Genomic DNA, 13,549 nt, shown 5'->3' with positions numbered 1-13,549 from the left:
TTTATTCCATTGCATCCACTGCAGGGCATGAGGGATCCAATTTAAATGTAGATATACCTGGAAATTTCAAAAACAGCTGCCTCAAAGTGCTCCAGTCACCAATTATAAGTTTCACGGCACCAAAAAAATCCAGTGATTTGAGTGATTAGTTCCAAGTAATTAATCACGGTAAGAATACACTGGCAAAGTGTGCATGCATGTAGACGAATGCTCAGAAATTTAATGTGCTGTTTTATGTTGTGTAATTTAGCTCGAATAAATTGCTAGTTTTAAATGAATATCATCATTTGCAATGCCACATTGCCGCTTGGAGGTAGTGAGCTTAAGCCCTCCAAGGAGAGCGAGGGAGTACCTGAAGGAGCGTATGGAGATTAATGTGTGTGAATACAGGCATCAGTCTTCAAGGCTGTGTTTGCTGATTATGACAACAGCTCTGATTATTTATCTCTTTATGCTGTCCACAAACCACACCCAGACACATGCGCGAACACACACTGATTAATGCAGGTGGACAAAATTCCCCCATTTCCTCTTTTATTGATGACGGTTATCAGGTTCAGATAAATAATTTATATTTCCAACTGTTTCATTATTTTATTTTATTATATATTTTTTACTGGCCTGCTTTGCTTTGTTTTACCTTTATTTTGTCAACTTGTTTTCAGCAATGTCACTTTAGATGAATTATCAATAACAAATTAATTACAAATTAAATTAAATTAAATTAAATTAAATTAAATTAAATTAAATTAAATTAAATTAAATTTAACTTAATTTAATTTAATTATGAAATTAAATATATTAAATTAAAATATAATAAATTAAAATAATAGAATAAAACAAAATGATGAAATAAATAATAAAAAAAAAATAATAATAAAATAAAACAAAACAAAATAATGAAATAAAATAAAATAAAGCAAAGTAAAAACATCTATAAAACAAAATATTAAAATAAAACCGAACATTAAAATAAAATTAAGTAAAGTTTAATTAAATTAAATAAGAAAATAAAATTAAAGCAAAATAATTAAATAAACAAAATAATAAAATAAAACAAAACATTGTAAAACAAAACAATAAAATAAAAAAAATATTAAAATAAAATATAAAAACAAAATGAAACAACTTAATAAAATTAAAATAAACAAAAAAACTTTAGTAAAATAGAGTAAAATAAAATAAAATAAATGTATTTATTCAATTATTTATTTATTAATACATTCATTCATTCGTTCGTTTGTTCATTCATTCATTCATTCATTCATTCATTCATTCATTCATTTATTTATTTATTTATTTATTTATTTATTTATTTATTTATTTATTTATTTATCTATTTATCTATTTAATTTATTTATTTATTTGATTTGATTTACTTTTCCTTACGTGAATGTCAGCATTAGAGATGAACATTTCTTTAGCTTGCATCACCTCAGGTTGTTTACTCATATGGTCAAAGTGTTTCCAATCAGAACCTCCACGTTTAATATCAGCAGCATTTTGCACAGATGTTCATCCTCGTTCAAGTCCATCTGTAGCCTCTTGCTTTAGCTGCAATGATAATGAAGCTGAATATTTACAGCAATTTTTATATGACTCAACTCGCTAATCAGAGGTTTTCTGCATTTTTATGCAATGGACCCTAAATATGCTGATAAACTTTGTGAATGACCCCTTTCTGAAATAATAATGATGATAATAATAATAATAATAATGATGATGATGATGATGATGATGAAGAAGAAGATGATTATTATTACTATATAATTTATAATAATAATAATAATAATAATAATAAAAATAATAATTATTATTATTATTATTATTATTATTATTATTATTATTATTATTATTATTATTAATATTACTATTATTATTATTATTTAAATTATTAGTTTTATAACCTTATCTTATAAATTTTCACAAAAAGTCTAATAATTGTCCATTCAGTTGTATATATATATATACATATCATAACTGTTATTTGTTTACTTACCTACGTAACCATACACTTTCCTTGTAAATTGATCCATTGCCACATGTAATATCCAGACCTCAGTTTTACAACTTATTAATATTCTTAAATACCGAAACATTTGATTTCCATCAAGTTCCCCGAAAAGCCTTGTCTGACCATGCTTAGTGTTTTCTTCAAGGTAGTTTGTGAATTCAACTGTCAAATTTATCAAACACCACTTCCTTATGCATTATGAAATACAGCATAACAAGCACCTTTTCATTTTAACATTGTGATTTTTTAGTTATTTATTTTTTTCATGGCAATGGCATTTATTCTTCCCATTTCAGTCTGACAGAAAGCTTCCATTTCCTCCAACTTCAAAACAACTATTAATCACCAATCCTCAGTTCTTATGGGAGTGCGAATGCAGAATCAATTAATATTCAAGAGCAGGTCATTAATATCCGTTGCATATCATCTCTCATTGAAATCAGCTGGATAAGAGGAAGCATCCGTGAGGTGCTTCTGTCTAGATGGCTTTCTGAAAGTGATGATGTCCTTGTCCAAACAACAAGTGTTTACTTCTTATATGTGCATTTCCTGAGAACAATCACTGAAGTAATCAAGCACTCAGACCTTCAGCTCTCCAATCACAAAAGCAGCAGATATTATGCAAACATAATATGAGGTAACAAGCTGTTGTTTACAACCTGGCTTGAACAGGCACTTTCAAAGTCTAATAAACAGTTTGTAGTTTGCTATGTGTCAGTGTTATTGCAGTTTATTTGAGGTACTTCTGTAGGGTTAATAAGTTGCATTAGTTTCAGTTTTTTAGTTTTAAGGTGAATGTTTTTGTATAGTATATGTGAATCAATAAATGTAAATACAGAAATGCATCAATAAGAAGATTATAACTTTAGTTAAGTTGTTTTACTACACCAGATGAGCACATCTCTGCTTCTAGATATTAATCAGAATCATAAATCCAGATAAATACAATTTATTAAAATAAACAAAAGAGTCAAACAATAAATATAGTAATTCATCAATAAGAATGGTTTCACTTCAGTTAAGTTATTTTACTATCCCAGTAAGTAAAATTTAACTATGCCAGAAGAGCACATCTCTGGTTATAGATTATATAAATACTGATAATAAATATATAATAATACATCTTCAGAAATAACAGGTAAAAGTAAAGTCAAATTTAACTTACTTTACCTAACCATCCCAGAAGAGCATTTCCATTTCTAGGAAGACCAAAATACTAAATCTTCAGAAATAAAAAGTAAAATGAAGTAAAGTAAAACTTAACTTAACTTAACTTAACTTAACTTAACTTAACTTAACTTAACTTAGTAAAGCAAGGTAACTTAAAAGTAAGGTAAAAGTAAAGTGAAGTAAAGTAAAACTTAACTTAGGGGACGCAGTGACGCAGTAGGTAGTGATGTCGCCTCACTGCAAGAAGGTCGTTGGTTCGAGCCTCTGCGTTTCTGTGTGGAGTTTGCATGTTCTCCATGCGTTCACGTGGGTTTCCTCCGGTTGCTCCAGATTCCCCCACAGTCCAAAGACATGCAGTAAGGGTGAATTGGGTAGACTAAATTGTCTGTAGTGTGTGTGTTTGTGAATGAGTGTGTGTGGATGTTTCCCAGACATGGGTTGCGGCTGGAAGGGCATTCGCTGCGTAAAACGTGCTTGATAAGTTGGCGGTTCATTCCGCTGTGGTGACCCCGGCTTAATAAAGGGACCAAGCTGGAAAATGAATGAATGAATGAATGAATGAACTTAACTTAACTTAACTTAATTTAATTTAATTTAACTTAACTTAACTTAACTTAACTTAACTTAACTTAACTTAACTTAACTTAACTTAACTTAACTTAACTTAACTTGGCTTGGCTTGGCTTGGCTTGACTTGACTTGACTTGACTTGACTTGACTTGACTTGACTTAACTGTTAATGTGACCCAGAAGGGCACATCTGTGGTTCTACATTATAACAAGAGGAAGACCAGAATACTAAATCTTCAGAAATAAATTAAGTTAAGTTAAATTAATGTACAACTCACAAAAAAAAAAAAAAGTTTTTAATCTTTAGCTGAAAAATGGCATTGTTCACATGTCCCTTTTAATTTAAAACTCTCTGCTTGTCGATTCAATTTAGCCATGTTCAATCAATATAGCTTTTTAAATAATTTAGCAGCTTTTTTCCCGGTAAATGCGCTGACAGTTTGGCCTTTCAAACTCACTAATTAAAACTTTAATTATCCGAGCTGTATTGAAAGGAGGAATGGAAATCATAATCCTGTTTCTGTCACGTCTGTCTGAAGATGATCGCGGTCTGCAGTGGATCTGTGAGCAAATATCTGCTGCCGCTGTGCACTGAGATGGTCAAGAGAGGATTAATCAAACAGGAGTATGAATTAACACTTTATTAGCATTCTCTTCTCGCCCTCATCAGCATAATCAAAATGAGTCTTGCCTTATCCTCAAGCACGTCTTTAATCACTATCCCACATAATTCATGTAGATTTTCAGTCTCCTTCTTTCAATTTTTTTTATTTTCCTCAGAAGATATCAAACGGTGTGAAACTTTCACTGAAGTGCAACAGATCTCTCTAATTATAAGGGATGTGATGATAAGCTATTAATTAATGAACAGCATGTTTTGTTTTTGTATTTAATGTCCGTCTTTGTATTCAGTAAAATAATAAGATTGTTAAAATATAAATGTATTTTCAAGATAAGAAGATATGTTCTACTTTCTTCATTTGTTTCTCTTTTTTTCTGCAAAAGATGTTTAAGCACAGCAGGATCAGCAAGTTCCTGCTGGGTGAAAGAGCTCAGCCATGTTGATCTGAGGCTCCTTAAATCAGTGTGTCAGCACGGCTTTCTGAGACATGGTTGAAAACTGACTATATAAATCAAAATGTAAAAAGTTTGTGAGGAAAATTGGCTTGGGTTAATCTTTTAAATGCATTTAAAACATTTTCTGGCATGCCTCCTTTAATAAGTGTTAAGTTGTGAAAGGAGATCAGAGGCTTTTTTTCCTCGGTGTTTTGTTTTTTGTAGGGATGCACCGATATGGATTTTTGCCGATACTGACAACCGATAACCCTTCAGACTTGGAGGCCGATAGAAAATATGTATTGGCTGATAATTAGAAATATTTCAAAATGTTAGATTTTTATGCAGCAAACTTCAAAAAAGATTGAACTGCTCTTATGAAATGAATAGTCTATACTCGAATCAAAAAAAGTTATCATTTAAAAAATTGCAAGGTGATTATATCGACCTATATTCACGATTTCACATAAATCAGCATGCAAAAAAAAATTTTCTTTTCTTCACAGCAAAATTAACATGCAACTGACTGTTGCATAAAAATAATATATTAAATAACAAAATGGGATTTAATCAACAAGCAAGGACTGAAACCAGCTCAAATGTTCTTGAATAAAATGTGTTACAGCTCAAATGTTCTTTGATGTGTTACAGTAATGTACATATATACAAATATGTCATGTCCGTAAAAGCCTTTTTTAGAGGTGTTTTGACGGTTCAGAGCCACCGTACACGTGAAAAGCTAGATACAGAATGTATTATTTTAGAAAATCCAGCATAAATTCTTTCTATTTGGCGTTTTAGATTCTTTTGAACACATGTAGCTGCAGTGCTTATCAATCAGCTTCTGTGTTTGTTCTTGCTGTCAATCGCGGGGAAAATAATCGATGAAAAGTTTGTGATAAACCGCTGTGAGGGCGCAGATTTGCCCCCGGAGTCAGATTTTGATTCAACACCTGATCATTGAGCTCAGATGACTTTATGACAAACACAGAGCAGAATATAAAGTCAGAATGTGCGGTGAGATGAGAGCCTGTATTCTGGATTCAGTGACCGGCGCACCTAGGCTCTTCCCTGTTGTTCTGTGAAGGCTGTCAGATGTATGTGTGTGCGCTCGTTATAATCAATATGAATATTCAGATCAAAATGAATACAATCTTACATCAACAACACATGGTAAACAACACGTTGATAATAACAGATAATCATATTAGATTACAAACACCCCAACAAGTTGTTGTTTAGCATGTGTGCAGTTTGGTGTGTATGTGTGTGTGTTGTTGAAGCGGAGAGGGAAACACAGAAAACAGGAAGGTTTTTTTTATTTATTTGTTTTTTTCGCAATGAGTGATAAATGATTGGGCCAAGTTACATGTGTCCTCGTTCATTCACCAACTGCAACTAAAAGAGAAGGGAGTTAACCCCGAAACTAATAATATTCGGCCCTGGAGTAACAAGTGAATCTCCCCTGCTATCTCTGACCCAACAACAGAGATATAGAGCAGGAAAGTTTTACACATGTAATTTTTTTTTTTCCTGAGGTGGTTTAAAGCAAAATACACAATGACACTCAATCAAACACATCTACAATAATAAGGAACATGGTTACTTCCTGAGTAATAATGCACAGCAATACCACATGAAGAAAAGATAGACTTTGAAGGAATAAACAGTGTAAGGAGAGCTCCATTATAGTGCAGTTAGAAATTATGCTGTTTAAGGGCTTATTATGCCGTCTCTGTCGCCATCTTATGAGCCCCTTTCGCACATACATACCTTTCCGAAAAATTACCGGCAATTTTCTGGAAAGGTCTGTATGTGTGAACAGGCCCTTTGTGAAAATACCGGTAAATTCGTTCTGGCTATTTTCAGATAAGAGAAGTTGTAATATTACCGGTAATTTGCCGGAATGCTGCACTGTGTGAACGCAGAAGAAAAATTGCTGGAAAGAGTGCATGCACATCTGGAACTCGCTGACGTGAGACGTCTACTTTAGCCAATCAGAATACTCAGATGCATTCACGTCCACGAGGTTTATGAAAATAAAAGCCTTTGAATATTTTTTTCAGACACATTTAGATTCTCGATGTTAGTCAGATAATGTTTCTATGTTCCTTCTTAACGCCAACTGTGTAAATAATTTTCGATAAGATGCCATTGTTTGTTTACCTTTACGCTCTGCTTCCTTCAGTTGCTTGACGCGTCGCATGTGCAGCCGGTGAGCGCCAGCACACACACACACACACACACACACACACACACACACACACACACACACATACTATACACATCTCAACATGCGAAAGTGTTTCACTATATATTTTCATCGAAGTTGTTCACAATACTTATCCATCCACAGAGTTTGTAACGTAGTCAAATGTTTATAAATACAAGCCCAGCTGTTTAGAGGTCATTCCTGGTTAATGATGTCAGAATTTACCGTTATTTTGGAATGGATGTGTGTCTTTTCCGGAAAAATTCCCTAACGTCCTCACCTGTGTGAACAGTGCTTAATGAATGTACTGGAAAAATCGTTCCAGAAATTTTCCGGATATTTACTGATATCACTGTGTGAAAGGGGCTATTGATGGACATCGTCAACCGTCTTTGCTCTGTTCAGTATAACCGGCTAATGGCTGCTGACGAACTGTGTCTCCAAAATTATAAATATTTTAAAATAGGAATTATCCCTCGAAAATCCTATCAAACGTACATTATGTTGACCACCAGCTGCAATATTTGACAAACTGTAAAGTGTCTTTTGCTTGTTGCTGTATGTCGGCATAATACACAATGGTGAAGGATGAAGAGGCTTTAGGAGTGCTATTATTTGCAGAATATTGCATGGCTCTCAGATTCAAAAACCAACTGTTGTAAAAAAATTATAATAATAAGAAGAATAATAAATAATAAATTAAAACACACACACACACACACACACACACACACACACACAAAAAACTGAATTATTAGCCCCCATAAAGCATAACTTTTTTTCTCTTTTTTTAAATATTTCATAATTTATGTTTAACAAAGCAAGGAAATTTTACAGTATGCCTGATAATATTTTTTTCTTCGGAAGAAAGTTTTATTTGTTTTATTCTGGCTTGAATAAAAGCAGTTTTTAATTTTTTAAATGCCATTTTAAGGACTAAATTAATAACCCCTTTAGGCTAATTTATTTTTAGATAATCTACAGAATAAACCATCGTTATAAAAAAAAAAAAAAAAAAAAAATTCTAATTATCCTAACAAGCCTAGTTAACCTTATTAACCTACTGTAGTTAAGCCTTTAAATGTCACTTTAAGCTGTATAGAAGTGTCTTGAAAATATCTAGTCAATTATTCTTTACTGTCTTTATGGCAAAGATAAAATAAATCAGTTATTAGAGATATTAGAGATATTAGTTATTAGGTTATTAAAACTACTGTCTAAAAATTTGTTAAATTTTTTTTTTTATATTGTAGTTCTATGACTTCTGTGATATAATAGTAGTGATAAAGTAAACATGAGTGATAAAGTAGCCCACGTGATCACAGGGAGAACATGCAAACTCCACACAGAAATGTCAACTGGCCCAGCCGGAACTCCAACCAGCCACCTTCCTGCTGTGAGGCAACACAAATGCTATTTTTACCTATACTTTCTGTTTAAAATGTGAGCTATTTGTTGTCCCATATATTGTCTCATTTGTTGTTTCATTATCCATGTTAAAAAGTCTCTATTGTGCTATCCAATAAGGCATGACATGGTAAACATTAGGGAAGAGTTGGCTAAATGAAATCCAAAAAATTTGCATTGTTATTGGCTATTTTAATGGACTCCTATCTTTGCCATAGGGCATTTGGAGAAAGGGCAGAGTGTCTTATAGTACAAACACTAAAGAAAAAAAAAATGTGAGGACGGGGAATGCATGCATGAGGAGAGATAGAAAGACAATAGAGGTGGCAGAAAAGGAGAGCCTAGGCTTAAGGAGACAAGAGAAGAGAGAAGTTTACTTTTTGTCACACACACACAATGTAGGCAAACAAACAAAGCCAGGTTTGCTCTTCAAGGTCACCTAAGACATGGGAGATATGAATAATATAGTCAGTGAAGCCATTGTGAATTAAAAGCTGAGGTTTCTGTGGCAGTGCTGTTTATGGGCCAAGTCACTTTTGGGGAACAAAGTCAGGATCAGTTTCATGCTTATTTTTGTGTCTCGGACCCATGAGAAAAAGACAACTTCAGCTCTTTCTCTGAAGATGAAAGACATTATTTTTTTCTTCTTTCTTTCTTTCTTTCTTTCTTTCTTTCTTTCTTTCTTTCTTTCTTTCTTTCTTTCTTTCTTTCTTTCTTTCTTTCTTTCTTTCTTTCTTTCTTTCTTTCCACATTTTATTAAGCAGAAATACAAATCAGAACATTGTTATTTTGTTTTTAAATTTAGTAAAACCATATTATAAATCATCATTTGAAAGTATTTGATGTATTAATGAGGCTCGTTGTTTTTATTTAGTTATTTCTAATGTAATGTATTATAAGAATGTATCATCAATGAAATGGGGAAATAAGGTATTTTGTATAAACCTGTTAGTCAGCACTCACTTTTGGGGATTTACACCTACAGTACCTAACTTTAAATAGTAGCAGTTCTTAACTCCAGCTACAAACAAAAAATAGGTATCATTGGAAAGAAGACACTTTGAATGTTACTATGAACTTTAATATAAACTCTATCTGTGTTTACCTAGGACACAGTTAATGATGTTAAGAGAGTATAATTGTTGTTGTTTTAAGATTATAAGCGGAGTGGCCGACAAACTTTTTTTGAGAGTGTTGAAGCTGGTTTCTGCTAATGAAACTGCAAACTGTCTTAAGTAAACTTTCTTTTTAATCATGTGAAAGTTTATAGTATTAAATTGGAAAAATTATTTCTTACTTTCTTACTTGATTTCAAGAGTTGTGTTTTCTTTTAAGGTTGTCGTTCATTTGTTCACTTGTTCATTCATTCATTTGTTCATTCATTCGTTCGTTCATTCGTTCATCCATCCATCCATCCATCCATCCATATATCGATCCAAATAATCCCATCCTTAAATGCTATTTTGTGTTCAGGATATTGCCTTAACATTGTAAATCATGTTTCTCTCCCCCATTCCCCCATCCATTCTTTTGTGGTGAAGGACTCCATTAGGCATTAAGACTGAACAACTGATTAGTGTTTATATTTGGCACCATTTTTTACTGAAGAGATGTCATTAATTAAATGTTTTTGTACAAATATGTCTATAATTTGTCACTCTAATAAGTTTTTAAACACCCTGGAAACAATGAGCAGCTGCTCTAATATTAATTTAGAAAATTAGCAAACTGCCTTTTCTCCCACTGTCAACACTAGCAGCTGTGCTCTGAAGCAGCAACTGAAAATTCTCACTATATATTTGTGTATCGTTCTGAATACAATTATTAATAATATTATTATTAATAATAATAATAATAATAATAATAATAATAATAATAATAATTATTATTATTATTATTATTATTATTATTATTATTATTATTATTATTATTATTATTATTGAACTATTATTATTGAACTATTATTTATTTATTTATTTATTTATTTATTTATGTATGTTTTTATTATGTATTTATTTATTATGCATTTATTAATTAGGTGTTGTATTTTATTATAATTCATAATATTAACAACACCTTATTTTATTTTATTTTATTTTATTTTATATATGGACTTTATGTGGAACACAAAGGTCTAATCTGATCTTATTCATCAAGTCTTTATTATTACATTTTTTTTTTCTTTATAGGCTCAGAGATGGTGGAAGCTCAATGTCAGCGGTTCGAGGTGAGAAGCAGTGATGGGGAAAGAGTCCTTTTCTCTGCTGATGAAGAAGAAATCAGTATTGGCACAGATAAACTGAGAGTAACAGGTATCGCAAACACACTCACATATATTTCTTACTTTTATACATGATCCATGAACAAGAACATAGACCATAGTCTCACTACTGCACTAATTTTATACCCAGGATTAAAAAAATAAAATTAAATAAACAAATAAATAAATAAATTAATTAATTAATTAATTAACAAACATTAAAAATAAAATAAAATAAAATAAAATAAAATAAAATAAAATAAAATAAAATAAAATAAAATAAAATAAAATAAAATAACCACACACCATATGAAACTTTTGCAGTGAAAATGCAAACATACTTCGAGGATCTTTGTTTTATTTACAACTTCCTATGGCTTCATACAGATCTGAAAGATGTAATCACAATCCTCTAGAATAAATCATACCTTGCATGCTTGTATCTGTCAGAAAAGTTTGGCTATGCGTATCTACACCAGATGCCTGACATGTAAAACAAGCCCAATCCCATTAGAATCAACAGAGTTGTCATCATGGCAGTGTGCTTTCAGTTGATGGACACCCATTTCTGTTTTTGACATGTCCAGCTACTTTACTGATACTATCTGCCAAATAAGATTGCAGATTTGCATGCAATTTAATTTAACTATTGTCCATTAAATCAAAGTCAGTAATAAGACTTTACTGAGGTAATTGTTTTACATTTGTCAAAAAATACAGTCAGGTGTCATAAGTCTAGTAAACCTGCTGAGCTCGAGATGGGTGTGTGTGTTAGAGAGAGAGAGATGAATCACTCTCAATGTGTGATATTGCTTTCATACATCAGTTCAATAAACAGGTTGATAGTAACTGTGTTTACATGCAGTTGAATGATGGCACTGATTTGTGAACAGTTTTACTAATATGTATTTTGCTAGCAGATGTAAACAGGACAACAGATGACAATTAGTTACAGTAGCTGAATGAATCAGTGTTTTCTATCAAATCAGTTAAATAAAAGATTTAACGACTCGCTTATAAACAATTAGGTTGTTCCTGAATTATTATTTTTCCTTTTAGCAAACACTTACATATTACAGCCAAGCACTGAAACTGCAAAACCCAAAAAATAATAATAATAAAAGGTGTTACATTTAAAAGAGTTATTTATACATCCTTTTTTAGGCCGTCTTTTTTTTCTTCAATATTTAAATATCCACCGTATATGTAGTAGTAACCTGACCTCACATTGAAATGCAAATAGATTGATTCAAATAGATTTCACTCATGCAGGCGCCTCTCTCTCTCTTACTCTTCTGATTCTTTTTTTTCTGTCTCTTTCTGAAAAAGCTTGCTGGGAGGTCAAATGGAATAGCTAGAGGTCAGGGACGAAGAGGGCACATGCTCAGTAATTGGGCAGATCTGTCCATTACCTCTTCACAAAAAAAGACATGGGTGTAGAGAGGAATCAAGGGAGAGAAATAGTGGTGGAGGGAAAAAAAGATAGACAGAGCATGCATAAGTGAAATGTATTGCTTCTTCAGGAGTGAGACTGAAAGGCTAAAATGTGACAGAAAGAAGAATTGTGAATGGAAAGAAAGAGTAGTGTGTTAAACTGAATATTTTTTTTTTAGATTAAACAATTCTTACTCTGAATTCGTGTCAAAAAATGGCTCATTTTTACTTTTAACATTTATTGACGTTTATAAAAAATAATTAGTTTTTCTAAGTTTATATTATGTTCTCCATCTAAACCAAACTGAAATGTGTAAATTAAGCAAATAAGTTTTAAGAGTTAACACTTAGATATTGCTTGATTTTAATTGCAGGTTTGGCAGGCTGTCAAAGGGAGAGAACCCTCAGCTCAAAGATAATTGAGCCCAAGGCTCCGGCCTGGTCATTTAGCATTAGGTGGGTCCGAGATCAGATAGTTCTTGAGAGCTCACCCTGGTAAAAGAAGAAGATCAGGAGATGGGGTGGGCAGGGGTGGGGGGTGTGGAATCTTCCAAAACAAAGATAAGGAAAGTTTGTTGAAATGGGCTGTTAATTAGGGATGTCCTGATTGTTTTTTTTTTTTTTTTTGACTCGAGTCCGAGTCATTTGATTTTGAGTATCTACTAATACTGAAACCTGATCCGATACTTCTATAATACATAAAAAAGAATAAAGAAGAGTGAAGTATATCCAGGATGTATATATACATATACACATATATATATATATATATATATATATATATATATATATATATATATATATATATATATATATATATATATATATATATATACATATATTATATATATATATATATATATAATATTTAATAAATCTTATTTTAGTGTTTAACAGCTCTGTTAACAAACAGAGCACTTCTGTGAGGTAGCTTGAACAATCAAGTAATAAATAACATCAATCCTTCACTTCTGGAATTTAGTTGAACATTTAATATAAAAAAAAATGTAATGGTAAAAAACAAACAGTACCTCAACTTAAAATACCCGGCAGGCAATCCCAAGTTGACATATCTCACCGTTTGCTATGGCATTGTAGTCATCATCTTTCATCTTTATTGTTGTCATCATCTTCAACTTTATAATACCTCCAGACCGCAGGCATACTTAAGCTTTCCACTTCAAGCTGCTTCCGTATTCTACTTTGCCGAAATTTAACCAATAGTGTCTCTGCAACAAAGTCATGTCATGCCGCATGCGATGCTGTTTCTGTGTAAAGTCAAGAAAGAGACCTAACTCTTTGCCACCTATTGATGTGTTATAAAATAATGAGATATATATAAATTCGAGTCCTAATAGGGAGGTAACTTCCGACTTTGATCGAGCCTGATTTCCGTTACATAATCCTACTGTTTATTGTAGGTTTG

General features: G+C 31.9%; 1 protein-coding gene across 6 annotated transcripts in view; it reads left to right on the top strand.

Annotated features, from left to right (window-relative positions):
* Positions 1–13,549, top strand: part of sgcz (sarcoglycan zeta) — a 503,764-nt gene that overhangs the window by 388,356 nt on the left and 101,859 nt on the right. For all 6 annotated transcript variants that reach the window (XM_087237039.1, XM_087237041.1, XM_087237040.1 and 3 more), the window contains exon 5: positions 10,619–10,741. In XM_087237039.1, the coding sequence (XP_087093165.1) occupies positions 10,619–10,741 (123 nt within the window). The remainder of the gene's footprint in view (positions 1–10,618; positions 10,742–13,549) is intronic.

Source organism: Danio rerio, chromosome 1 (genome assembly GCF_052040795.2).
Source record: "Danio rerio strain M-AB ecotype USA chromosome 1, GRCz13ab, whole genome shotgun sequence".
Taxonomy (NCBI): Eukaryota; Metazoa; Chordata; class Actinopteri; order Cypriniformes; family Danionidae; genus Danio; species Danio rerio.
The sequence above is the reverse complement of the archived record's forward strand: the minus strand, read 5'-3'. Positions and strand labels throughout refer to the sequence as shown.